This window comes from Tachyglossus aculeatus, chromosome 7 (genome assembly GCF_015852505.1).
Source record: "Tachyglossus aculeatus isolate mTacAcu1 chromosome 7, mTacAcu1.pri, whole genome shotgun sequence".
NCBI lineage: Eukaryota > Metazoa > Chordata > Mammalia > Monotremata > Tachyglossidae > Tachyglossus > Tachyglossus aculeatus.
In genome coordinates this window covers 29,417,547-29,445,466 of record NC_052072.1, presented here as the reverse complement: position 1 = coordinate 29,445,466, position 27,920 = coordinate 29,417,547, and the positions used below count along the sequence as shown (strand labels likewise).

At 53.2% G+C, this 27,920-nt stretch overlaps 1 protein-coding gene across 1 annotated transcript; it reads right to left on the bottom strand.

Annotated features, from left to right (window-relative positions):
- Positions 1–255: 255 nt before the first annotated feature.
- C7H6orf132 (chromosome 7 C6orf132 homolog) lies at positions 256–26,175 on the bottom strand. Its single transcript, XM_038748774.1, has 7 exons — positions 25,834–26,175; positions 15,153–15,259; positions 5,792–5,870; positions 4,276–5,123; positions 4,032–4,161; positions 1,943–3,989; positions 256–1,515 (listed from the first exon to the last, which is right to left on the bottom strand). Exons 1-7 carry the CDS (start codon positions 25,979–25,981, stop codon positions 1,398–1,400), a joined length of 3,477 nt encoding a protein of 1,158 aa, XP_038604702.1. The 5' UTR covers positions 25,982–26,175; the 3' UTR covers positions 256–1,397.
- Between the last annotated feature and the right edge of the window lie 1,745 nt (positions 26,176–27,920).

Below are 27,920 nucleotides of genomic sequence, written 5' to 3'. Positions count from 1 at the left end.
TAACAAAGTTATCGGGGCTCACTTCCTCTTCCCTCCCTTCATCCTCCTTCTCTCTGTTCTCTGTCTCCTTTTTCTTTCTCTTTGCTTCCCTTCTTTATCTCTCTCGCTCTCTCTCTCTCGCTCTCTCTCTCAACTTCTTGCCCCAACTCTCTAAAGCTTCTCAGTTGTCTTTAACTCCTTCTCTGAAGGGAAGTGCTCTCCAGACACCCCAAAATGACCCAGTGGCTTCTCCTACACTCAGAAAGGCCACTGGGAGAGCCTGCTCCAGGGAAGTGCCAGGCTCCAGAACCTGAAACTCAGGCCTAGAGATGCCCTCTTGAGACTGACATCGTGCCAGCCAGGTAGGTGATGGGGGAGAGGAGGAAGGGAAGAATAAAACAAGGTGATTTGGGAGACAGCAGGAGGCCTGCTTCATCACCTCCAACCCCCTCTCCCCACCAAATACTGGGGGCTATTTCCTGTAAAAGGGAATTATTATTTGCCCCTGTGGCACCAGGGTCCACAACCCTGCTCAGCTCCTCTCTGGTCAACTGCCTGTCCCAGAATCCCTTTCCTGAGCTACACAGCCTTGAGACTGGGCCCGGGGGAGCTGGGGGTTAGTAGGGGTTTGAGAGCGGAGGCAGAGGATGAGGAATTACTCCACTCCTCACCAATGCAAAGAGATTAAAAGTGCTTCCGTTGCAAATACGAATCTCAAAGTGCTTTTGGGCTCCCCCTGTGAGATGGGCAGCATTTTTGGTCTTGGCATTTGCACAATTAGCTCAGGAAGTGCCGGAGAGCTTCGGAAGCAAACTGTTTTATGAAGAGAGAGGGCTGAGTCCTCAGGGTCTGTGGCTCCAGTACTTACTGTCTTCCTGTGGCAGAAAGGCAGCAGCTCTGCTGGGGTCCAGCCCAGTTGGGGCCCCAGAGCCCCTGCTGCTCCTCCCCCAGGGCTCCTCCACAGCGCAAGGTTACCCCCTGCCCTGGCCCCCTCTGTCTTCCTGCGGCCAGGCAGGCAGGTCCAGGGGAGGCCAGTCGAAGCGTGATGCCGGGTATCTGCCCAAGAGGGGCGGCTTCATCTTTAAAGTTAAAAACTCCTTAAATAAGTTGAAGGGACCAACTAGCCAGAAGTCCCTGGAAGAGACCCTGGGCACTAGTTAGGAAAATCCCCTTTGTCTTCAAACAAACTAAAGTGGAGAGCAGTGCTACTATGTAACAACCATAAAAACATCCGGGCGGAGGCTTGGCCCCATCGAGGCCTCTTGCCTCGCCCTGACCCTTCCTCCTTGGCCTCTTGGGAAGCTCAGGCTCCTTCGGAGAGTTGGGAGAGGGGGAGACCCCTCCTGCCTTGCCCTCGAGGGGGCATGGCCCGGGACACCCCCCTTCTCCCCAACAGGCGCGGCAGCAAGGGCCAGGGCTCAAGACACAGGCTTGCGTGGGCCCCCCTGGTAGGCGTAGGAGATGGGCTGGTGGGTCCCCGGGCGGACTGTGAAGGTGTTGGCCGGGCTGGTGAATGGAGAACTGCCGTGGGAGGGCCTGTGGAGACAAACAGTGGGGTCGTGGGGTCAGAAAAGCACCGGCAGAAGGAACCAGCCTAAATCAGCGCTTCTCCCCTCTGCCCCGGCTGGGAGTCGTTGTCCCAGACCGCCCTGAACCAGCCCTGCGGGGGCTGCTTCTGGGGATTGTGTGGTGTCTGCCAGGCCAGCCACCGCTCTCGGGGCCACAGTCCCTGCCCTGCCCTTGGCCCACGATGGGGAAGGGAGGGGAGGATTGGCTTGGCTCCCAGAGCAGGACAGGGGCCAAAGGTCAGAGTAGGAACTTGGCATCTGTTAGCCAATAGGGGGAGAGAAATGTCCCCCAAGCCAAATCCTGGGTCTCCGTGCCAGTCCCAAATGGGCTTGCCCCGTCCCGGCCCTCCTCTTCCTCCCCATGCTCCCACCCACCCACGTCCCCTCACACCCACCTGCTGCCAGCTGGGACGCAGGTGCAATCTGGGCCGGGGGAGGCTTTGTACTTGCCATCCCCAGAGAGGCCACCACCACTGGTCACATAGGCCGAGCCCCGTCCGGAGCCCTCCAGAGACAACCGGCGTCCATGGCCGCCTCGGCTGGCCACGCTGATCCTTCGCAGCTCCGCGCTGCCCGCGGCGCCTTGCAGGAAGGCGTTTGGGGTACTGTGGCTGCGGGATGCCAGGCAGCCCGGACCCTTCCGGAGGCCGGGGCTCCTGGGGGTCTCGTTGACATAGAGGCGCTTCTTGATCAGGGAGCGGCCGCCACCGGAGAAGCGGTCCAGCCCCGCACCGGAGTAGTGGGTGCTGGGGTAGTAGTGGTGGGGGGTGCCGCCCACTGGGGAGCCCATCTGGGGCCGTTCGTACACCAGGGGCCCGAAGTCCAGCCGCTGCCCGTAGTCGAAGCTGCTGCGGAGCGAGGAGCCCCTCCCGCCAAAGGAGGTGGGGGGCACGGTTTGGAGGTCCACCTCGTTACTGAACTCCGGGGGTGGAGGGATGAGGTCGTAGCCAAACTGTTGCTCCTCAGCCTTGCGGGTCGGGGAGGGGGGTGAGGAGAAGGATGCAGGGGCCGAGCAACCCAGGGGGACCCGCACATGGTCACGGGATTCCTCCTGCCGCCGGCCAGACCAGAGGGTCAGCGGGGAGCCTTCAGGACGCTTGGCCTCGTGTGGCCGGACCTGTGCATCCTGGGCCTGGGCCCGGGCCTGGCCAGGAGGGCCCGGGAGCTCCGGCCGGGCCTCCCTGATGGGCCTGGGCACCACGGTGAAAGAGTTGGGGCGGCCCTCGTTGTAGATGATGCTGTTGGAGTTGGGCTCCTCCAGGCCGTTACTCCGCCTCCGCCCTGCCAGCCCCAACCCGGCTCCGCTGGCCCGACCCTTCTGGGCCCTCTGCCTGGCAGCCAGCAGCAGGGCCATGGGGGAGCCGGGCTCCACCATCTCTCCAGTCACAGGGTGCAGCAGGGCTTCCCCTTCAGGCTTGGAGGCTGGGGACTGGGTGGGAGTGGGTGAGCCGGACCCCTCAACCTCACTCACCCTTGGGGCTGGGTCGGGGGTCTCCACGGAGACGTCACGAGCGGGGCTGACCTGGCCCCGGTGGGGTTTGTACAATACCTGGGGGTCCTCTTGGGGTGGGGGAGCCGGCGAGGAGGGAGCAGCCAGTCCGTTGAGTTTCCGGGCTGGAGCAGGGGAGCCCCCGGAGTCAGGGGGAGAAGAGGGAAGGGGAAGGGGACTGGGCGGCCAGTGTTGGTTCTCTGTTGGCAGCTTCCGTCCCAGTCCGTTGCTTCTGGGGGACGGGACTCCAGTTTCTCGCTCAGCCTCCTGGGGCAGAAGAGGCAACTTCTTGGCCAGGGGCTTTGGTGATATGGGGCCTTCCGGGCCCTCAGCCGCTCTGATGGCCCCGGAAGCCAGCTTGGGTTTGCGGGTTCCACCTGCCTTTCCCGGCGGGGCAAACAAAGCCTCCAGCTCACTTCGGATCTCCTGCACACTGCGCGTGGGAGGGTCCGAGGGTGCATAATCGGCAGGAGGAAGGGTGAGGAGACTGGCAGATTCCTTCTCGGGGACCCGGGTCTTCTGCCTCTGCTCCCCATCCACTGGGGGCTGGGCCAGGGGCTGCTGGGAAGGCTCAGCCCCACTGCAAGGGGGTCCCCGCTCTGCAGCCGGGGGCTCGGCCGCAGGGCTCCTGGCCGGGCTGGCCTTGGGGTGGAGGGGTTGGGGGGCTCGTCTCTGTCCGCACAGGTAAGCCGAGAGCTCGTTCCGCAGCTGGTCCATTTGGCTGGGTTGTCTCCAGGTATCATCATCGTTGTCCTCATCCTCATTGTCAGCCAAGGAACTGGCAGGAACTGCTGGGCTTGCTTTGGGTTTGAGGACAGGAAACTCCCTTGGTGGTTTGGGGCTGGGGAGCCCAGGTTTGGGGCTGGGGAGCCCAGGTTTGGGGCTGGGGAACCCAGGTTTGGGGCTGGGGAGCCCAGGTTTGGGGAAGGAAAGCCCAGGTTTGGGGCTGGGGAGCCCATCTTTGGGGCTGGGGAGCCCAGGTTTGGGGCTGGGGAACTGGGGTTTGGAAATCTCCCCAGCTACACCAGCCCGCGGCAATGAGGTCTTTTCTGCTACTGGCAGAGGAGGAGCTGGAGGAGGCAGAGGAGGGGCTGGAGGAGGCAGAGAAGAGGCAGGGGGAGACAGAGAAGGGGCAGGGGGAGGCAGAGGAGGAGCTGGGGGAGGCGGAGGAGGGGCTGGGGGAGGCAGAGAAGGGGCTGGGAGTGGCAGAGGAGGGGCTGGGGGAGGCAGAGAAGGGGCTGGAGGTGGGGGGTCTGCTGTGCCATTCACTCCGCTTCTCTGTTGGCCAGGCCAGGGGCTGGCTGGGGCCCCCTGGGCCCCTGACCATTCTTGCCCATCTCTTCTAGGCTGCACATCGGGGTACACCTGAGCCGCAGGGCGGACACTGAAGCTGGGGGGCAGTGGGAGCCGGCTGGGGGGCCTCCTGGCAGGCGGCCGCTCCTCTGGGTTAGGGCCATCCTGCTCCAGTGCTGGGATGGAAGAGGTGCGGACGGGGGTGGGTGGGGGGACCTTGAAGGAGCGGGGAAAAGTGAGATGGGAGTCGGGTCTGGCCCCTGGCTGGTGGCCCCTGGGCTCTGGAGAAGGGGGAGCAGCCGAGCCCATAGGGAGACCAGTCCCCTCTAGGGCCTCCGATTGGGGGTCATTGAGCCCCAGCTCTGATTTCCACTTGGAAACCCCACTGGGAGGGAAAAGCTGAGCTCCAGCAGGGGTGTGAGGGGAGCTGGGTGTTGGGGTGGCGGCTGCAGAGGTCAGAAAGGCCAACGGGGTTGGGGGGATGAAATCGGGGGGAGTGGGAGTTCCTGGAGAAGAAAGGCCGGATGGTGGGGAGAGGACAACGGGGGGCGGAGGTGGGGCCATGCTGGGTGGGGGCGGGGGGGGAGGTGCCATGGCTGGAGGGGGCGGGGGAGGCTCCAGCAGCAGGGAAGGGTCAAGGAAAGCGGTCCCTGGAGGGGGTGGGGGAGGAGCCGGCCCCACCGGTGGGGGTGGGATGAGGGCATCTCCCCCATAGTCATCCCTGAGGTGGTCACGCCTCAGGTCTCCCACCGAGCTGTACAGCCGAATATTTCCATTCATGTGAGGGCCAATGCCTGGGAGAAAGGGAGGAAAAAAAGACAAGGTCGACATGGGAGCAGGCAGTGGACTGGAGACCCTCACCCTCACTCTCCCTGCTGCCCACGCTGCTCTCTCCACTGCCCATCCTGCTCTCCCCACCACACATTTCACTCTGTCCATTGTATCCCACTCTCTCCACCACAAACCCACTCTGCCCACTGCATACCCGCTCTCTCCATCACACATCCCTCACCCTTTCACACCCACCCACTGTCCCTGTCACCCACCCCACTCTGCTCGTCACACACCCCACTTTGCTCATCACACACCCCACACTCACCGTCACACACCTCCTCTCCATCACACACCCACTCTGTCCAAGCACACCCCATTCTGCCCATCACACACCCAGTCCCTCTGGGCAAACGGCAGCAGAACCAATAGAGTGAAAAGAAGGAAATGTCAGACAGCTTAATGCCGGGGACTCCTCCCTTAACAGTCTGGCTAGGAGACCCTCAGCAGAGACGCTTCCCACTTCCTGGCTCCCGACCGACGAGCCACCAGGCCCACTCATTGGTTTATGGTTTTCGGGGAAGCCCCCCACACCCCCATCCACAGCTGGTTTAGGGAAAATGCTGCCAATCCCTGGGTAGAAAGGGGCCGATGAGCCCTCGATGAGCTGGCAGCAGAAATCCTTGCTTACCCTGAGCTTCTTCAGTCTTGGCAAAATCCTCGGGGACTGAGGGAGTTGGCACAGCCAGGCCATGGTTCTCCTGGGCACTCTGGGAGAGAATTAATAGCAGGTCAGAGATTAGGACAGTAGGAGGGATTCAGGTCAGACATTAGGAAAATCAGTAAGACCCTTGTGGACAGGAATCACAATTTTGTTGTTGTACTCACCTGAGCACTTAGTGCAATGCTCTACACATAGAAATTACTCAAAAAATATGACTGATTAATTGAACTTTGACTAAAGACCATACTCCCCCGAGAGGATGGGGAATTTCTTTCTGGGGATATTTGAGGGGACACCATGCTTTTTTTGGACTAGGTGAAGACAGCCCTACCTAGAAGCAGAATCTCACGGTCATTCCCAAGCCTTTGGGCACCCCTTAAGATGGAGACCACGTATGAGGCAAACCAGTTCCTCGACTTTGCTTGTAACCGGGAGTGCTGACGCAGACAGTGATGATGCTTCCTAATATCCAACTCTGTGTGCTCCCCATCCACGCCCTCCTCCCAAGGCCCTGCCACAGAAATACAGCTGCCTCTGGGATCAAACAGGTAAGATACACTGTATCCTGAACCTTCACAGTGAGGCATTTCACCTTCTCAAGGAAGCCTTCCTGGAATGAGCAGAAATCATCTCACCCATCTACTTACCCCCCAACCCATTCCCCATTCCTATCCCCATTCCCACCCTCCTTAATAATAATGATGATATTATGGAGAAGCAGCGTGGCTCAGTGCAAGGAGCCTGGGCTTTGGGGTCAGAGGTCATGGGTTCAAATCCTGGCTCTTCCAACTGTCAGCTGTGCGACTTTGGGCAAGTCACTTCACTGGGCCTCAGTTCCCTCATCTGTAAAATGGGGATTAAGACTGTGAGCCCCTCGTGGGACAACTGATCTCCTTGTAACCTCCCCAGAGCTTAGAACAGTGCTTTGCACATAGTAAGCACTTAATAAATGCCATCGTCATCATCATATCTGATAAGTGTTATGTGCCAAGCACTGCACTAAACACTGAGGAAAAGCATCCTAGTGGGTAGAATACGGGCCTGGGAATCAGAAGGACCTGGGTTCTAATCACAGCTCTGCTACTAGTCTGCTGTGTGACCATGGGCAAATCACTAATTTATCTGGGCTTTGGTTACCTCATCTATGAAATGGGGATTAAGACTGCGAGCGCCACATGAGCCATGACTGCGTCTAGCCTGATTATCTTGTATCTACCCCAGCACTTAGTACAGTCCCTGGCACAAAGTAAGTGCTTAGCAAATGCCATTTTAAAAAAATGGTGGACACAAGCTAATCAAGTCAGACACGGTCTCTGTCCTACCTGGGGCTCAGAGTCTAGTGGGAGAAGAGAGGATTCCTTCTGCAAGGCTGGATCGGCCCAAGCGGTTTTTGATGATTCAGACTCCCACAGCAGACCTTCGTTTCAGCTGTGCAGCTGGCTTCCTGGTGTGGACTCAGCTTGTGTGTGTGTGTGTTTCCATGTGTTGCTGGGGTAGCCATGTGTTTAGCTGGGCACGCCTGGCTGGGCCTGGTATGATTTAGCAATAGGCCTCCTGGGATGGTGCTTGTCATTAAAGTTTAAGACTGTGCTCTTGTATGGCCACTTCATTCCACCCAGAGGTCCTTCAGATCTTATGCTCCCCAATAATAATAATAACAATGGTATTTGTTAAGTACTTACTATGTGTCAGGCACCGTACTAAGCACTGGGGTGGATATAAGCAGATTGGGTTGGACACAGTCCCTGTCCCACGTGGGGCTCACAGTCTCAATCCCCATTTTATAGATGTGGTAACTGAGGCCCGAGAAGTGAAGTGACGTGCCCAAGGTCATGCAGCAGACAAGTGGTGGAGCTGGGAACAGAACCCATGATAATAAGAAGAATAATTGAGGTATTTATTAGATACTCAGTGCCAAGCACTGTGGTATATACAAAGTACTCAGGTCAGACACAATCCCTGCCCCAGATGGGGCCCACACTTTAATTAGGAGGGAGAACAGGTACTGAATCCCCGTTTTAGAGATGAGGAAAAAGAGGTTACAGAGAAGTGCTTTGCCCAAGGTCACACAGAAGACAAATGAGAGAGCCGGGGTTGGAATCCAGGTCCACTGACTCCCAGCCCAGTGCTCTTTACATTAGACCAGGCTGCCTCAGCTGGTCTGCAGCAAGGCCAGTGGGGACAGGAGGACACGGGAAAATGCTTGAGGAGGTGGTTTTGTGGGGTCCCTCTGTTTTGTTACTGAGTTTCTGCCTCCCCTAAGCAATCAACTGCACTTACTGAGTGCTTACTATGTGTAGAGCACTGTACTAAGAGCTTGGGAGAGCATAACAGAGTTGGTAGATATATTCCCTGCTCACAGGAGCTTACAGTCTCGAGGATAGCAGTTGCACAGGGTGGTCCCTGCTGCCCTAGCATTCATTCATTCATTCAATCAATCGTATTTATTGGGCGCTTACTGTGTGCAGAGTACTGTACTAAGTGCTTGGGAAGTACAAATCAGCAACATATAGAGACGGTCCCTACCCACAACGGGCTCACAGTCTAGCAGGGGGAGACAGGCAACAAAACAAGTAGACAGGTGTCAATACCATCAGAATAAATAGAATTATAGCTGTATACACATTAATAGAATATATATAGAGAGTAATAAATATGTACAAATATATACAGTGCTGCGGGGAGGGGAAGGGGGTTGGGCTGGGGGGTGATGGGGGGAGGAGGAGGAGAGGAAAAAAGGGGGGCTCAGTCTGGGAAGGCCTCCTGGAGGAGGAGAGCTCTCAATAGGGCTTTAAAGGGAGTTAGATAGCTAGTTTGGCAGATGTGTGAAAGGAGGGTGTTCCAGGCCAGAGGTAGGACATGGGCCAGGGGTCGACGGCAGGACAGGTGAGAACGAGGCACAGTGAGGAGGTTAGTGGCAGAGGAGCGGAGGGTGTGGGCTGGGCTGTAGAAGGAGAGAAGGGAGGTGAGGTAGGAGGGGGTGAGGTGATGGAGAGCTTTGAAGCCAATAGTGAGGAGTTTTTGCATCATGTGAAGGTTGATGGGCAACTACTGGAGATTTTTGAGGAGGGAAGTGACATGCTCATATCGTTTCTGTACAAAGATAATCCGGGCAGCAGCATGAAGTATAGACTGAAGCAGGGAGAGACAGGAGGATGGGAGATCAGAAAGGAGGCCGATGCAGTAATCCAGTTTGGATAGGATGAGAGATTGAACCAGCAAGGTAGTGGTTTGGATGGACGGGAAAGGGCACATCTTGACGACGTTGTGGAGGTGAGACTGGCAGGTTTTGTTGATGGATTGGGCATCAGCTGGGGTCTTGCAGGGAGGGTCTCCTTATGTCAGAAAATGGGGAGGGGTGAGAGACGCCGCCATCAGGCATCAGGACCACAGGACGCCTGGGCCTCTGGCAGTCCAAGCCTGGGCACACTGGCTCAACAACCCCTTGCTTTGCAGCTCTGGCTTCAGCGCCCCTCCCACATTTGAGAAAGTTAGAGCACAGAGTCACCTGGACACGCTGGGAAGCTGCTGCATCACACTCTCTGAGGGACAGGGACCTTCCAAGCTCATCCCAACCCTCTCCCTGCAGAACCACCCTCACCCAGCAAGTAGTCCATCAACGGTATTTGTTGGGTGCTTACAGTGTGCAGAGCACTGTACTAAGGAAGAGTCTACGCACACACTCTCTGCCCACAGAGAACTGGTCACTGAGGTTCTCGCCTCTACTCATCTCCAGTTTGCCCCCCTGATCCTTGCCCTCCTCAGCCCTAGCGACGGGCATGGGGGCTCCCAGACAGGTCTCACTCCAGAGGTTCTTACATCCTTGGTTGTTTATAGGTGTTAAATGTGTTCAGCATCTACTAAGTCCAAGAGGACTGGCCCTAATGGGGAAAAATTTCCAAGCTCCAAATAAGGTGGTGGGGTTTTTTTTGTTGTTTTGGCTTTTTTAAAAAATTGTATTTGTTAAGTACTTACTATGTGCCAGGCACTGTAGTAAGAGCTGAGGTAGATACAAGCTAATCTGGTTGGACATAATCCATGTCCCACCTGGGGCTCACACTCTTAATCCCCATTTTACAGATAAGAGAACTGAGGCACACAAAAGTGACTCGCCCAAGGTCACACAACAGACAAGTGGCAGAGTCAGGATAAGAACCCAGGTCATCTAACTCCCAGGTCTGTGCTCTTTCCACCAGGCTATGCTGTTTCTCAAATTCTGCTTTCAGGTCAAAGCAGGATCTACAGGTGGAGCAGGCAGAAGAGGCCAGGGAGAGGAAGAGGAAAGGGGTCATTTTTAAGTCCAAGGACTAACTTGAACATTGGGGCTAAGGCTGCTGAGAAATGAGCAAAAAACACGTTTAAACCATGGAGTCTGCTGCAGGGTCCGGCGGCAGAGCCTTGTTGCTCAGAGTCCATGACCCGGGGGTGCAGTGGATGCAAGTGTCCGGTTTTCTACTGGGAAATTGGGTTTTCAGCTTGTCCATTGTTTGGCACAAAAGTACCATAATGATTAAGATCTTCCCCCCAGAAGCACTCTAGCTTCGGGTGCCACAGAACAGCAATTATGACATCAATCATATTTATTGAGCGCTTACTGTGTGCAGAGCACTGTACTAAGCGCTTGGGAAGTACAAGTTGGCAACATATAGAGACGGTCCCTACCCAACAGTGGGCTCACAGTCTAGAAGGGGGCTCACAGTCACCACCTCAATACTGGGTGCCTTGTGAAACATGTATGATGTCATGCATCTTCTCCTGTCCAGATTCTGTGAGGACCATCAGCATTGTCCCTACTGGGCTCATAAGGAGAAAGAGTTAATCTTCTTCCCTCACTTTACTGATACTCCTCATCACCTGCTGAGGTGCTCAACTTCACCTAGGGGCGGGACAAAGATGAGAGGGGTTAGGTTTTGCAGTACCCCATTTTGGGGGGTGGTGGTGGGTGGACAGGAGAGAAGAGGTTGTTGGCCAGAGAAGCAGCATGACAAAGTGGATAGAGCACAGGCTGGGAGTCAGAAGCACCTGGGTTCTAATCCCAGCTCTGCCACTTGTCAGCTGTGTGGCCTTGGGCAAGTCACAACTTCTCTGAGCTTCAGTTACCTCATCTGTAAAATTGGGATTAAGACAGGGTGCTCCATGTGGGACTGGGACTGCGCCCAACCTGATTTACTTGGATCCTCCCCAGTGCTTAGTACAGTGCCTGGAACATAGTAAGCACTTAAATACCATAATTATTATTATTAACCCCTAGTGCCCTCTGAGATGACCTTACTGTTGGCTGGATGCATTTCCTAACACAGGTCTGCACTCCATCCAGGCTCTCTCTACAATCAAAAACTGCCTGGATCATTCAATTGGAGGTGTTTTTTTGGCCCATAACATTCCTTCACTCATTCAATCGTATTTATTGAGCGCTTACTGTGTGCAGAGAAACATCTAGATCTACCTTGAGTGACTGACAGATAGTGTCCTTGGGTTACAGTACGTCAGAGCCCCCACCCCCCCATTAGTTAGGAGGGGTGAACCCCAGGCAGAGTTAGCCGCCAGTCACAAAGTCAAGCCTCTGCCACGGAGATCCGCCACCTCCACCCTCCTGTGGACCTTCCGTGGCTTACATGCTTGAAATTCCTGACCCAGCCCAGTCATTGAGGAAGGAGGTTCAGAGCTAAGTTTGCTTAAGAGACTCGGCCTGACTTGATGAACAGTAATGCCCCTGCTGCCAATTCAGGGAGTGTCTGCTAAGGCATCCTGGGGGTCTTTGGAGGGTGGCCAGAGCCAGCACTGGCCTTGGACCCACAGGGGACATTATTGGCTAGACTGGGAACTGGGGGAGGCAGTGAGGATCGCGGAGGGGCAGGGGGTGGGAAGAGACAGAGGCCTACGTAAGTCCCCAAACTGCCACTTGACCCCGCGCCGGCCACAGCTAGGCAGAGACTGACCAGCTCCTCCTCTGGGTAGGCTGCTCAGCTGGAGCTGCACTGGTGCAATTTCACATGAAATGAGTGACATGTAGTTGAGCAGCTGCTGCAGCATCATGAGTCAACCTCTCAGGCACTTCGGGGGCTCAGCCTGCAGCCCTACTTCAGTCCAGTTCCTTAACAGAGAGAAAGGCCTGGGTAGGCTGCCCTCCCCCCCCTTCCTGAGGAAACACTGCCTGACTGCCCTCCCCTACAAGGCCAGCAGCACCAGCCAGCAAGATTCCCCAGTCGCTGATTTTGCCAGCGGTCCAGGGACTCCCAGCTGGAGCAAGTGGGATGCTGCTGGTCAGAGGGGAGCCAGCAGGGTCATCTCCCATGGTTTCTCTCTGGCTTCCCGCCCAGAGAGCAGCCCCGCTTTGGAGGAGGCGCAGGCCAGCCCCAACCTGACTCAGAGGGCGGGGTGAGGCACTCTCAGCGCCCGGGGCATTCCACAGCAGGAGCAAAGCTGGGGTGGGGAGGGGGGCAGGGGGGACTGGCAAGGCCAGTTTCCTCAAACTTGGCTTGTCTTGTCAGATTTTATTTGGCTTCATGTGCACCTTTCCCAGGAGGGGCGGCAGCACTGGGTGCATCCTTCCCATTTGCTGTAGACATGGGGCATACATGTGGCCCCATGCCCCACGTCCTCAGACCCCCTACCTGTGGTGACACGCTCTGCACCAGAGGGCAAGGGGAGGCCAGTCATTGTGCGAGGCTCAATACTGCCCTTGAGCCACACGCTGCGTCCCTCTCCTCCCTGCAACTCGGGTCCAGCGAGGAGGAGGAACTCCGGGTAAGCTAGGCTTGGCACCCAACCCAGGACGGAATTCCATTTCCCAGCACTGGAGTTTCCCCAGCTGTGAGTGGGAGGTGGGCAGCTGATTGTCTGGTCCAGGTGCCAGGCTTCCCACATCGGAGCCCTACACTTGCCACAGTCCTGGGGTCTGGGCCATACTGATGCCTCAGTATGGTGTCCAAGGAACCCCCAAGCCTTCTTCCAACCCCCAGGCCTGCCTAGGCTGGCAGAGACCAGGGGTTGGGGGTGTGCCCACAGGATGGCCCAGGGGAAGGGGAGAGGAGAGGGGGGAAGGGGAAAAAGGAGAGCATCTTTTCTTCTGTCCTTCCCACCCAACACCCTGTGTCTGCTCACTGGCTTCTTGCCCTGAGTTGCAGCTGAAGGAAGGAGGGAGGGCAAGCTGGCCAGGCCAGAGTTTGGAGCCTCCCCTCCCCACTTTCTGTGGTCTGAGGGAGTGCCTCCAGCATGACAGCTCCCTCTCATCCCCCCAGAAAAGACAGAAAGGAGGGGCTGGGTGAGGCCTCTTTTGGGTGACTGCCCTGAACAACTGGTGCCATACCAGCACCTGGGTGAGGGATCTTGCTCAGTTTGACTGTGAGAATGGAATGGAATGGCGATGAATGGAATAGTCTGTTTCCCTCATTAAAGGGTAAGCTGCTTGTGGGCAAGGAACGAGGCACCTGCTTGACTTGCATTTCCCAAACCCTTGGTGCAGTACATTGGGCTCAGCAAGTGCTCAATAACTACCACTACTGGACACTGCTCTCCGACTAGTGAGACGTCCCAGGATGCAGGCTCCTCTCATCCTTGAGGGCTTATCTGAATTCCCTCATCAGGCCTTGCTATATTCTCAGCCAAAGACTGCAGGTGTCAGCAGAAAAGATGGGAAACAGCATGGCCGTGGAGTCAGAGGACCTGGGTTCTAATCCCAGAATGACCTCATGCATGATCTGTAACCTTGGGCAAATCACTTTGCTTCTCTGTGCCAGTTTCCTCAACTTAAAATGAGGATTCAATGCCTATTCTCCCTCCTATTTAGACTGTGAGCCCTGTGTGGGACAGGGATTGTGTCTGACTTGATTAATTTATATCCACCCAGCACTTAGAACAGAGATTGACATATAGTAAGCACTTAAGTATCATTTTAAAAAAATAATAATCCCAGCATCACCACCACACATTTCAGTCAGATCAGTTTGGGATTGCAAGGGGAAGTGGGAGAGTGTGTGAACAGCCAAGATTCTTGAAAATAATTTAACACAGCAGCGGGTCTACACTAGAGGAAATGAGTAGCTGTATAATTCAACTCACTTAAAGTTACAGCCTCCCCACCGTGAAGGAGAAGCAGGGTCAATCAATCATTTATTGAGCACTTACTGTGTGCAGAACACTGTACTAAGTGCTTGGGAAGTACAAGTTGGCAACATATAGAGACAGTCCCTACCAAACAGTGGGCTCACAGTCTAGAAGGGGGAGACAGAGAACAAAACCAAACATACTAACAAAATAAAATAGAATAGATATGTACAAGTAAAATAGAGTAATAAATATGTACAAACATATATAATATATACAGGTGCTGTGGGGAAGGCAAGGAGGTAAGATGGGGGGGATGGGAAGGGGGGCAAGGGGGAGAGGAAGGAAGGGGCTCAGTCTGGGAAGGCCTGAGTTCTAATCCTGGTGCTGCCATTTATCTGAGTTACCTTGGGCAAATCACTTCTGTGCCTCAGTTACCTCATATGTAAAATGGAGATTAATTTATCTTCCTGCAGAGTTTGGGACCCCATGTGGGATAGGGACTATGTCCAATCTGATTATCTTGTATCTACTCTAGTGTTTAGGACAGCAACTGGTGCAGAGTAAGCCATTAAGAAACAGACACTTTGTGTGATTTACCAATGATTTTGTCTACTATTCCTCAAAATACACACTTTTCTGGTTCTGATCCCTTCCACATCCCCGCTGATCTTGTGCTGACCACTCACAGGGCTGGATGCATGGCTCCAGCCCATTGGTCCTCTCTCTCTCTTCCATCTACCCATCCCACCCCTCCCCAGGTGACCTCCCCTCATTCTCAGCCCTCTCATGTTCTCCAAACACGAGCAGGCAGAGGCTTGAGAAGCAGTGTGTCCCGGTGGAAAGAGCACAGGCCTAGGAATCAGAGAACCTAGGTTCTAATCCCAGTTCCCCCTGTTTGTCTGTGGTGTGCCCTGGGGCAAGGCACTTCACTGTGCCTCTGTTTCTCCATCTGGAAAACAGGGATTCAGTACATGTTCTCTCTACTTCCTAGACTATGAGCGACCTGGTTATCTTGTATCTACCCCAGAGCTAAGGACAGTGCTTGGTATATAGTAAGTGCTTAACAAACACCACAGTCTTTTTTATTATTATTATTATTAGGTGTGACTGTCTCCAGCTGTACAGGAGCCATGTGTCTGTCCCATCTCACCCCCCGAGGCTGGTGATGGCCCACGCGCCAGGCAGATGCATACATACACGTGCACACACACGGGAGAGTTGTTGGGGCATTGGGGGGAGAAAAGAGGGAGAGGAACAAGGTGTGGGAGCCAGTACTCACCAGAGGCAAGAAAGTAAGTAAAGGGCGGACTCGTGGTCGAGCTTTCAGTGTCGCCGTGCCAGACTCGCTCACCGTGTTAAACCGATTGTCTCCGTAATAAATTCCATCTGAGAGATAAGCGAGAGGGAGAATGAGTAGTCAAGATGAATGGCACCTGAAGCGCAAGTGGGTTTTTCTTCCGTTGGCAAGAGTCGACTTGGGCTTTTTACTACTCCAACTTCCCCGGAAAAAGCTTCAAAGTTGCTTCCTGTACATCCTTTGAAGCATCTTTATAACAAACCTGAAATCACCCGAACAGTGAAATTCCAAAGCTGGGGGCAGGGAGGGGAATTGTCAGGCAGTTGGGGGGTTAGCTCCATCTTTGCCAATGACTCCATGAGCACCATGGGGGGGTGGGGAAGAGAGAGAGAGAGAGAGAGAGAGAGAGAGAGAGAGAGAGAGAGAGAGAGAGAGAGAGAGAGAGAGAGAGAGAGAGAGAGAGAGAGAGAGAGAGAGAGAGAGAGAGAGAGAGAGAGAGAGAGAGAGAGAGAGAGAGAGAGAGAGAGAGAGAGAGAGAGAGAGAGAGAGAGAGAGAGAGAGAGAGAGAGAGAGAGAGAGAGAGAGAGAGAGAGAGAGAGAGAGAGAGAGAGAGAGAGAGAGAGAGAGAGAGAGAGAGAGAGAGAGAGAGAGAGAGAGAGAGAGAGAGAGAGAGAGAGAGAGAGAGAGAGAGAGAGAGAGAGAGAGAGAGAGAGAGAGAGAGAGAGAGAGAGAGAGAGAGAGAGAGAGAGAGAGAGAGAGAGAGAGAGAAAAAATATTTATTGTAGGAGGGCAGGAGTGCCGAGGTGGTTGTGCCTTTACCAGGTGGAGAAAAGACTTGTTGATGCCAATCCCCTCCCCCTGAGTAGTAGCTCTTAGTTTAATCTCACTTCTTTCAAGGCAAAAAGAGGCCTTGGCAGGTAGAAGGGTGGAAAAAAAAAAAAAACCCAACAAAAAAACAAAACATTCCAGTCCCTGTGTGTTGGTCCTCACCCCAAGGGAGCCTGGGCAGGCCCCTCGAGGCCCAGACACAGGCCACATGCAAAGTACAGCCAAACCAGACCCGGACCTCACACTCCACATTTGCATCTGCAAGATTAGAACCAAATCCACTGCACCCAGGAGCCCCCACCACTCTTCCCCTTTTATGTCAGAGAGCTCAGTCCAGGGGAGACACCCACCCACCCTCCCACCCCTTAACTAGCTACGCTACTGAGCAGAAGAACGGACAAGATAACCTCTGCCCCCAGTGCTCCTGGCATTTCTACCAGACTGCACCCTTCCCCTCCATGCAAGGGACATTTTCCCTACCATTCTTCATTCCCATGGGCCTACTGAAGGCCCCCCTCCCAAATCTCTCCCTTCAGAAAAACAACCCAGTGAGGAAGTGTCCAGAGAGCAGATTAAATTGTTTCCCCCCCCCCCAGCTGTCCTGGAGAGCCCTGGGGAAAGTCAGAGGTGCCAGGGGTCGGGGGAGAATAGGAGCGGGCAGGGAATGTGTCTGCTTATTGTTGTACTGTACTCTCCCAAGAGAGTAGTACAGTGCTCTGCACACAATAAGCACTCAAATACAATTGAATGAATGAGTCCCCTGAGCATCCCCTTCAGGGAGAAAGACTCACTCCATGTCTTTAAGTTAGATTTGTTTGGGGTGAGGGTCCCTGTACAAAACTCATTTAAGATACTAATTGCATTTGTTAAGTGCTTGCTATGTGCCAAGCACTGTACTAAGCAATGGGGTTGATACAAGATCATCAGGTTGGACGGTCCCAGAGTCTAAGTGGGAGGGAGAGCAGCTATGGAATCCCCATTTTACAGATGTGGAAACTGAGGCCTAAAGAAGTGAAGTGAGTTGACCCAGGCCAAAGCAGGAAAATAGTGGAGCCGGGATTTGAAGCCAGGTCCTCTGATTTCCAGGCCCATGCTCTTCCCACTGGGTCAAAGGTGTTGGCTTTGAGGTAAAAGATGAGCGCTAGAGGGTGAAAAAGAAACCAGGATGCTGGGTTGCCTCATTTCTACAGGATCACCCCAGACTCGGACCAAATCCCGGTCATCCTGCCAGGACAGGCCTGGCGCTGGGGCACACAAAAGGCTCAGAGATTGCTGAACTCACACAAGGACTACTTCAGTCCAAGCCTGGTTGGATCTTCATGGAACCCTCACCAGGACAGTCAGATTCAAGACACCCAGGCTGGGGATGACTCCTATGGGTCTGAGCTCAGGCAGAGTCATGATTCAGGAGAACATATGTTCTCCCCCTCATATGTTCTCTGCTCATGAAAATGCATATAGAAGAGGCTTCGTGCAAGGTCTTAGGTAGCCAATAGTTTTATACATGGAGAAGGAAAAATCCTTCACTTGTTCGATTCTGGGGCCTCTGTGACATCAAAATCCAGTACAGCAAATTTTTATAAATCAGGAACTGGCATAAACCCCAAATTCAGAATGTTGATGGTAGTATTGATTTTACAGCCACCCCCTGACCCTACCCAAGCTGACACACCCTCTGGGAGTGAGCAAGATAATGGGAAAGGACCCTGGTCCCTGCAGGAGGAGGGACAGGAGATATGGGAACAGGGGACTTTCCTTGCAGCTCGTGTGTGGAATTGACTCCAGCAGATGTATCGATCTTACTAATTGGGTGCTTTCTGTGGGCAGAACACTGTATTAAGTGCTTGGGAGAGTACAACAATATAACAGACATTCCCTACCCACAAGTTTACAGACTAAAGGATGGGAAACTTGAAGACTGGGTAGAAGGCACAGGGTGATCAACCACCTCAGGTGCCTTTCTGAGGTCCACTTCCTGAATCCTACTCCCAAAGAATATCTTCGGGGCAGAGCACAGATGGCTGACCCTCAGGCCTGTTTCCTAGCAGGACATGGAAAGCATAAGTTCAGCAGTCTCCTGAAAATGAGTTAGCCAGCTTCCCCAGGCTGAGGCTTGACTGCCCATTCCCCAGAACTTTCCCAGCCTTTCCATCCCCTCAGAGGCTGCTCCTCCATGGCTTGGGGTTAAGAGCATGGGGGAGACAGGTATGCACTGATGGCCAAGGGAAGGTAGCTTGCCTCCAGCTCTACAGGCAGCATGGATTTGCTGGAATGGCAGCAGCTCTTCCAAGTTCTGTCTCCATCCTTAGCCTTCTTCTTGCTCCTTTCCCTGCTTGGGATAGTGCTCTGCATGCAGTAAGAGCTCAATAAGTATCACCGATTGGCTGACTGATAGATTCTGCTCCTTAGGGGGGGCTCATAGGAGAGAGCTGGGGGTGTAACGGGTTCTGGGGGTCCCTGGAGCTTACTGCTATTGAATGCACTGCCATCTTCGTTAGAGATCCCGTTACTTGGAAGTTAGAGGGAACAGGAAGTCAGACATGAGTTAGTGTCCAGCTTTAAGGTGGAGAGAAGGTCAGCATGAGAAGACCCAGGCCAGCTGATGCTCCCTCTCCACTGCCCCACACCAAGCCTCCTCAGCCCACAGTCCCTGCACCCAAATCCTTTGCCTGACCAGGCTTCTCCCTTCCTCCTCTTCTGGGAGTAGTGGCAATTATTGCTCTTGGCTGGCTGCTTCTGGCCAGAAAGACATTCATTCAGTCAACTGTACTTATTAAGCACTTATCGTGTTCAGAGCACTGTACTAAGTGCTTGGGAAAGTACAACATTAAAAAGTGACAATCCCTGACCACGAGCTCACAGTCTAGAGGGGGCAGTTTCCCTTAGCTCCTCCTGCAGAAGATGGGCAGGGAACAAGAGTCAAAGACCTACCTTCCACTTTGCTCTCTTGGATTTGCAGGCAAGGGAAGAATTGATGACCATCCCCAAAATGCAGAGGTTTAATGGGAACCAGTTACCAGCAGAGGTAACATTAGACAGACCTAGGGCAGGTCACTTCCACTGGGACCCGAAAACAATTGAGAAGGGCCGGAGAGCAGAATTACTTGCCAGAAGAAAAGTTGTATTCCTTAAACAGTCTCATACGGGACCTTCTATTGCCAAGGATCTTTTCTTAATCAGTCTCTCAACCCTTCCCCCAGCCCCATGGTCAAGACCCCCTGCCCCTTCCTGAGGCTGACAGTCCTCAGAACCCCTCTGCCCACAAGGACCACCTCCCACTGCACAGAAGAATCAGGAGAGGCCCAGACCCACTCATTGAGCTGCTTAGCTTTGTCCAGCTTGAGCTAAAGTATCATTAGTGCTTGCCTGGAAGTTGCCATGGCTCTATTCCTTATCACCCAGATCTCCAGCTCGGATCCCTTACAGCAGCAGGTTGTGGGGAAGGAGATCAACAAGGCCTTAAGAAGCCAAACTGAGCCCCAGTATGGAGATTTCTAGTCTAATGGAAACCATCCTGGTTTGGTGGTAAAGCCTCACTGGCAAACCAGGTCATCCTGCTCTCCTCCCTCCTTCCCTGTGCCCACTCTCTGACCCTGCTAACTCTGATACTGTCACTTATCAAGAGGGCTTCTCCTTGGGTCAGACCAGAAAGATGGGGGAGGAGAGGGTAGGTGTGTCTGTGAAAAGGCAGGGCTAAAAATATAGCCCATAATTTGCTTTAATGAGCCTGTTCCTGCTTATTAACTGATAGAACTGACAAAAGCTAGGAAGTCCAGCCTGTCCTAGACAGTCTTCAGGGGAATCAGCAGCCAGAAGAAAGTGGTGAAAAACACTCCCAAAGAGCAGTGGGGGCAGCCTCCTGGGGGTTCAAGGGCCCAGGCTGGCCCTTCCACTCCATTCCAGGAAATGCTCCAACCTGCAGGACATGGACCACAATCCCAGCCTCCAAGACTTAGCTAAAGAGGATCTATGGATTGCATGACCCAAGTAAGCACATTAGTGGGCTAAGTGATAAGGGAGCTGGGTCTCCAAGTCCCACAGTACTGAGTTAAAACTCTTGCAAGTCATGCATAATCACACTACAAAGATTTCCAGGCAAATTAATTTGGGAGACAGCTTGCCTGCTAGAATTTCTGGCTGGAAAGCTAAGCCAAACCCCAAGAAATGTTCATCCATTTTACCAGTCAAGGCCCAGTAGGATTGGGATGAGGGAGTTTAAGCAGTTTCTTCCCTAAAATGAAAGAACCCTCAGAAGGAGAACCAGGCTTTGCCAGGGAAGAAGCTTAAAAGCAGCTTGGTCTAATGGGGAGGGGAACAACAAACAAAAAAACCCAAACCAAACCAAAACCACAGGCCTGGCAGTCAGAGGACCTGGGTTCTAATACCTGCTCTGCCACTTGTCTGCTGGATGACCGTGGGCAAGTTATTTAATTTTTCTGTGCCTCAGTTACCTCACCTGTAAAATTCATTCAATTGTATTTATTGAGCGCTTACTGTGTGCAGAGCACTGTACTACAATGAGCCCCATATGGGGAATAGGTTATAGCCAACCTGATTATGTTGAATCTATCCCAGCACTTAGCACAGTGTCTAGCACATAGTAAGCACTTAAATATTTTTTTTTTCCAATGGAGATAATCCACTGCTGAAAACACAAAGGCAGGAGAGCTAGACTCTAAATGGATTACAAACCTTGTCAGATAGAAGCACTCAAGCCAAAGGCCGATGTGCTGGTAGGAACCGGCAGTTCTGCTGTTTGCAAATTGTCCTGTTCCATTCCCTACCATCTTTTGTGACTGTTCAATGGAAGGTTTTAAAACGGGGTTGCTTTAACTTCCCCATCTTAACATTACCTTTCCGCCTTCACAGAATCAGCTTTTTAGACCAAGTCCCAGACTAATAAAAATAATAATGCTGTTTGCTAAGGGCTAGTATAGACATAAGATAATCAAGTACAGTCCCCGTCCCACACAAGGCTCACAGTTTAAGTAGGAGGGAGAACAGGTATTGAATCCCCATTTTACAAGTGTTTCTCTGGGCCTCAATTAAGTGACTTGCCAAAGGTCACACAGCAGGCAAGTGGTAAAGCCAGGATTAGAACTCAGGTTCCCTCACTTCCAGCCCTGTGTTCTTTCCACCGTACCAGGCTGCTTCTAGAAGCTGAGGACTCTTGTCCTAGTCTGAATGGTCCACTTCTCTGAATCACAAGAATTTCTGTCCTAGCCGCAGCTCCCCACTGACTTTTAATTGCATATTTGTCCTTGTCCCTTAGACTGTTTTAGTGTTTCATTGCTCCTACTGTATGTTTACAGATTGTAGGCCCCTTGAGAGACAGGGCCCACCTCTAGTTCCCACCTGCAAACTCTTTCCTAGCACTTAGTGCTTTGCTCACAGTAAGCACTTAATTATGATCATTACTCCAGGCCTCATTTTCACCAGCCAAGGAGTCAGGAGAACAATGCTCACAGGGCCATCAGAAGGAAGAGAAAAGAAGCAGTGAGAGATGGAAATAACCTGGCTATTCTGACCCGCTTGTCTGCTCGCCCTCCCCCAAATCTTGTTCCAAAAGTGGAGATGCAGTTGCCCCTCCCACCTATTCCGAACACCTCCAATGTTTCCTGGGTGTTCCCCATCTTGGAGCGCTGACAACCGGGCGCACTTCATTTTCCACCTAAGCATGTGCCGGGGCGAGTCCGAGCTGTGAGGGTGAGTCAGCCCCATGCCCGTGCCCAGCCCTGAGGACTGGGAGCCAGGCAGCTGAGCAGCTCCCACAGAACCCCCCTCCACCCCACTAGGAAGGAGGCTGCTTCCCTAGCCCCCTGCTCTCCCTAATGCTCACCTGGGATCTAAGGTTTGCAGGGGAGGAGGGGGACTGCGATGGAGCCTTAAAAAAAATGAAAATGATTAGAGGGAAAAGTCCTAGGAATCCCCCTTCCCTGAAGCCCCCGCCCTCGGAGCCAACACCCCAGCCAAGCCTACAGCCCAGCCCAATGTTCAGAGTGAGCTGCAGGGAGGAGAGAAGCTTCCTGCCCAACCTTCTTGCCCGTTGACTGGGCAGCGTCACTAGGTCAGCAGAGAGGCCAGGGAGGGGCACATCTGAGCTATGCCTGGCCTGCACCCCCAGAGTGCCCAGATGGGCCCTGGGCTCTAAGTGCTCCTTGTTTTAAGTTTTTCCAGAGCTGACCCCACCCTCCAGCCCTTCCACTGCCACCCTGTTGGCTAACTGCACCTCACCCCTCTGCCTGTACTGAATGTAAATGCAACAGAAAATAATAGTAATAATAATAATATAATTTGTTAAGCACTTACTACGTGCAAAGTACTGTTATAAGCACTGAGGTAGATACAAGGTAATCAAGGTGTACCACGTAGGGTTCACTGACTTCATCCCCATTTTACAAATGAGGGAACTGAGGCCCAGAGAAGTGACTTGCCCAAAGTCATACAGCTGACAAGTGGCAGAAGCGGCATTAGAACCCATGACCTCGGACTCCCAAGCCTGGGCTCTTTCCACTAAGCTTCACTTGTTTCTTCAAAATGGGCTGAGTAAGCTAGGTCTCAGCTAGTCCAGATAACAGTCCGCTGCCATAGCCAAAATAGAAAGGAGCGTAACCAATTAGCTTCAGTTTCTGGCTATTTTGTTTCCCCAGACCATCTGGCATAGTCTTCTGTACTTTGACCATCTTCGGTCTATGCCTGTGTGGTCCAACTGAGCTCCCAGAGGGGAGCGTTGCCTGTTGCCAGTTATAGAAAGGCTGTTAGCATGGGTGCTGGGAGGCAGGGGTGGTGAGCTTCAGCTAGGCAGCCAGGGTTCAGGGGGAACGGGAGAGCGTGGGGCACTTAAGCTCTCTCCAAAATGAGGCACTGGGGACACCTTAGTAGAGAGCTGGCAAGGGGCTTCACAACTCCTCACTATTGGCTTCAAAGCTCTCCATCACCTTGCCCCCTCCTACCTTACCTCCCAGCCTGCATGTCTGCTCCTCTCCTGCTAGCCTCCTCACTGTGCCTCGTTCTCGGCTGTCCCATATCCTACCTCTTGCCTGAAATGCCCTCCCTCCTCACATCAACCTAGCACACTTCCCCCCTTCAAATCCCTATTGAAAGCTCACCTCCTCCAGGAGACCTTCCCAGACTAAGCCCCTCTTTTCCTCTGCTTCCCCTCCCCAACGTATTGACTTGTTCCCTTTATCTTCTACCCCTTCCACAGCATTTTGGCTCAGTGGAAAGAGCACGGGCTTTGGAGTCAGACGTCATGGGTTCAAATCCCAACTCTGCCACATGTCTGCTGTGTGACCTTGGGCAAGTCACTTAACTTCTCTGAGCCTCAGTTACCTCATCTGTAAAATGGGGATTAAGACTGTGAGCCCCACATGGGACAATTTGATCACCTTGTATCCCCCCCAGTGCTTAGAACAGTGCTCTGCACATAGTAAGCGCTTAACAAATGCCATCATTATTATTATTATTCTAGACTGTGAGCCCACTGTTGGGTAGGGACCGTCTCTATATGCTGCCAACTTGTACTTCAAGCGCTTAGTACAGTGCTCTGCACACAGTAAGCGCTCAATACGATTGAATTTATGTATATGAACATATTTATAATTCTTTTTATTCATGATGTGTATATCTATAACTCTATTTATAACGATGCCACTGATACCTGTCTACTTGTTTTGATGCCTGTCTCCCCCTTTCTAGACAATGAGCCCATTGTGGGCAGGGACCATCTCTGTTGCTGAACTGTACTTTCCAAGCGCTTAGTACAGTGCTCTGTACACAGTAAGCATTCAATAAATATGATCGAATGAACAAAAAGGGGTATGCTCTTCTCATCCCCTCATGTTACAGGGGGAGGTTGGGCTGCTGCAGTAGGGGAAACAGGACACACCCCCCCCCCCCCCCGGAGCCAGATATTGCCCTCAAGTCTGCAATTCCCTCTTCCAATGCTGCCCACTCCCAGCATCTGACGAGCTGACCAGGGACCAGCTCAACCTCCTGCTTTCAGACACTTTCCTTCCCCCTCCCCATCCTCCCCAGGTGCCCTTCCTCCCCTGGGCCCAGGGCCCCCGAGGGGCATCCCCCGAGCCGAGCCCTGCCCCCGACGAACAGGGGACTTCTGTATACATTTATTTTGATTCATTCAATCATTTATTGAGCACTTACTGTGTGCCGGGCACTGTATTAAGCACTTGAGAAGTACAAGTTGGCAACATATAGAGATGGTCCCTACCCAACAACAGGCTCACAGTCTAGAAGGGGGAGACAGACAACAAAACATGTGGTCAGGTGTCAAGTCATCAGAGTAAATAGAAGTAAAGCTAGGTGCACATCATTGACAAAATAGAATATTTATGTTGTCAACTAGTACTTCCCAAGCGCTTAGTACTGTGTGCAAAGCACTGTAAGTGTCCAATAAATACGATTGAATGAATAGAATAGTAAATAGAATACTTGTTTTGTTTTCTGTCTCCCCCCTTCTAGACTGTGAGCCCGTTGTTGGGCAGGGAGTGTCTGTTGCTGAACTGTACTTTCCAAGCGTTTAGTACAGTGCTCTGCACACTAAATGCTCAGTAAATACGACTCAATGAATGACTGCCCGGGGGTCAGTGACTCACCGGCACCCACGGAGGCGGCGGGGCAGCCTGCCCAGCCCGCGTCCATTTCCCTGGGCCCCAGCCCCTCACCCACCGCAGATGCCAAGCCAAGGTGACAGTGGGGGCGACGGGCAAAGCAGCCCCCAGCGCTGGGCCAGGCCCTAAGCGCTCTTTACCCCTGCGGGCCAAAGAAAGACAACGTGGCAAACCGGGCAGGAGATCCCGGGGCCTGGCCGGGGAAACAGGCAGGAGTCTTGTGGAGAGGGAGAACTGCCACCCACCCTCCCCGGGCCTGCCCTCTTAGGAATGCCAAGCAACCTCAGCCTCCGGGGTTGGCTGAGGTGCCACCCGGGGGGTGCCACTGAGCAGGCTCAGGGGAAGCGACCCTGGGACGCAACATGGCTTCAAACGACGCGGGGTGGGCACAACCCCCAAACACCCATACACACACATTCGTGGGCAACCAGGGGCCTCCAGCACTATTCCGAAACAACACGGCAAGAACCCGGGCTTGGGAGTAGGAGGACATGGGTTCTAATCCCGACTCCACCACTTGTCTGCTATGTGACCTTGGGCAAATCACTTCTGGGCCTCAGTTATCTCATCCGTAAAATGGGGATGAGGTTGCACACGGGACGGCCTATCTTCTATCTACCCCCAGCGCTTAGAGTGGCTCGGTGGAAAGAACCCAGGCTTTGGAGTCAGAGGTCATGGGCTCAAATCTCGGCCCTGCCAACTGTCAGCTGTGTGACTTAGGACAAGTCACTTAACTTCTCTAGGCCTCAATTACCTCATCTGTAAAAATGGGGATTAAGACTGTGAGCCCCCTGTGGGCCAACCTGATCACCTTGTAATCTCCCCAGTGCCGAGAACAGTGCTTTACACACAGTAAGCGCTTAATAAATGCCATCATCATCATTATTATTATTAACAAATGCCAAAGTTATTATTCAGACTGACTCCAGTGCGAAGCAGAGAAGCCACAGTCGGAGGAGTGTAATTTCTCGGAAAGGGGGGACTTTCCCAAGACCAGGCATCCCCTGCCCGGCTTCCAGGCCCCCTCCTCTCCTGGACAGGGTTGCGGGCTTGCCAGCAGGCAGGTTGCAACTTCTCCAGGCTGAGTCCCTCCCAGACGGTGGAATGAGTAAGAGAGCCTATCCCAGTGGGACCGGCTCCTTTTCTAATCCACCTCCCTCCCTCTCCCAGGGACCCCCATCCCCAACCCCTGCAGAGAAACTCACCGAAAGCCCGTGCCCCCTCGGCCGGAGTCTCCTGGGTGAAGATCCAGGGTGGGTTGGTGGCATAGAGCGAGGTGGTGGTGCCCCCGCTGGAGTGTTTCTTCCCAAACAGTTTGCTAAAAGTCCCCTGCGCAGCCTGGCTCTTCTTCATCTTCTCCCCAATCCTCTGGGGTCCCGGGAGTGGGGGGCGATCAGCCTGGCCCCACCGGCCTCCTGTTGTGGGGGAGAGGGGTCAAGGCTACCAAGCCATGGCAGGCATCGTGCGGTCGACTCCCCTTCCAGCTGCAACAGGTGCTGCGCCTCCCGCTGACCTGCCTTTTGGGGCGGCTGGAAGTGGAATCACCTGAGCAGGTAAAGGGCTGGTCCCCGGCCCCGCCCCCGTCCCAGCAAAGCAACTCCCCGGATCACATTCCTTCCTGCCTGCTGCCTACAACAAGCTTTTGTTACGCTAGCTGGGGTCACCCTGGCTAGCGACCCGCTTTCTCCCCGGGTCCTGGGCCTTGCCGCTCCCCTGCTCCACTCCCCCCCGACCATCCTGGGGGCTGGGACCACCTCTCCAAACTGCTCAGGAGCAGGCTTGAGTGGGTTGCAGTTTTACCCGCTTATTAGGAAACCACCTGGGAAAAAGCTGCCCCATCGGCCTTGACCCAGGAAAGCGGAGGGTACCGTGGACCCCCTGCGCCTGGGCAGGAAGATTAAATATTAGCTCTGGGCCTGTTTGATCCGGGTCCAGGGTGAGAGGGGTGGTTAGAAGGGGCTGTCCGCTACTTCAGCAGTGAGAGTGATTATCTGGAGAGCTCAGGCCCAAGAGGGTAGGTTTTTCCTTCAGAATTAGGTGCATAACAACTTGCTGGCTCCTCTTGACTCCGTAGGTATTTGAGCCATGAATGCACATAGTGCATTCAATGCCAAAGAGAACAGTGAGGGCTCCCCTTCTAGCCTGTAAACTCCTTGAGGCAGGGAGCATGTCTACCTCCCCCATTGTTTTATACTCTCCCATAAGCTTAGTGCTCTGCACACAGTAAAGACTCGGAAAATACAAATGATTGACTGAAAAGTGGGTGAATGCATTTCAGGTTACTTGGAATTATCCCCCTGTGGTAGTGCAGGAATCACTCCGAGTGGACAAAACCAGGGATTCATTCATTCAATTGTATTTATTGAGCACTTACTGTGTGCAGAGCACTGTACTAAGCACTCGGGAAGTACAAGTTGGCAACATATAGAGACAGTCCCTACCCAACAGCGGGCTCACAGTCTAGAAGGGGTAGACAGACAACAAAACAAAACATATTAACAAAATAAAATAAATAGAATAAATATGGGTCTGCCCCAGGCCCCGCCCCCACCCAATAAGTAGTGCCCAGAAGCTGGTAGTGGTTGCCAAGGAGCCTACCTTATTCAGTTAACACTGAGACTCCAATCAATGAATGATATTTATTGCGTGGCTTCTGTATGCAGAGCCCCGAGCTGAGTTCGTAGGAGAGTATAGTAGAAATAAAAAACTCAATTTCTGCCTTCATGGAGTGTGCAATCTAATGGGGATGATGGATGCTATCTGACTTACAGACTGGAGGAAGGAAAAACTGGCAATAGATATGTGGTGAAGTGTGCAAATTGAAATGTACATAAGAACAGCAGGAAGTGGGAGTGGTCCCCAGCATTAGAGGCAGTCGAGGGGAATTAAGATAGAGTAGACTCCATTAGATTTGACAAACAGGTCATGCAGAATAATCATAATTTTGGTATTTAAGTGCTTACTCTGTGCCAAGCACTATATTAAGCACTGAAATAGATTCAAGGTATTCAGGTCAGGCACAGTCTCTGTCCCACATGGTTCTCTCTGTTTAAGTAGGCGGGAGAACAGGCATTTTATTTCTGCTTTGTAAATGAAGAAACTGAGGCACAAAGAAGTTAAGTGACTTACCCAGGGTCACACAGCAAGTAAGCAGCAGAGAGGGGATCGGAACCCAAGTCTTCTGAGTCCCATACCCTTTCCACTAAGCCACGCTGTTTCTCAGAATCACAGACTGGGCTTCACTCTTCCTGCAGCCTCCTCTCACAATCCCCAACGGCCTCTTACTTTACCA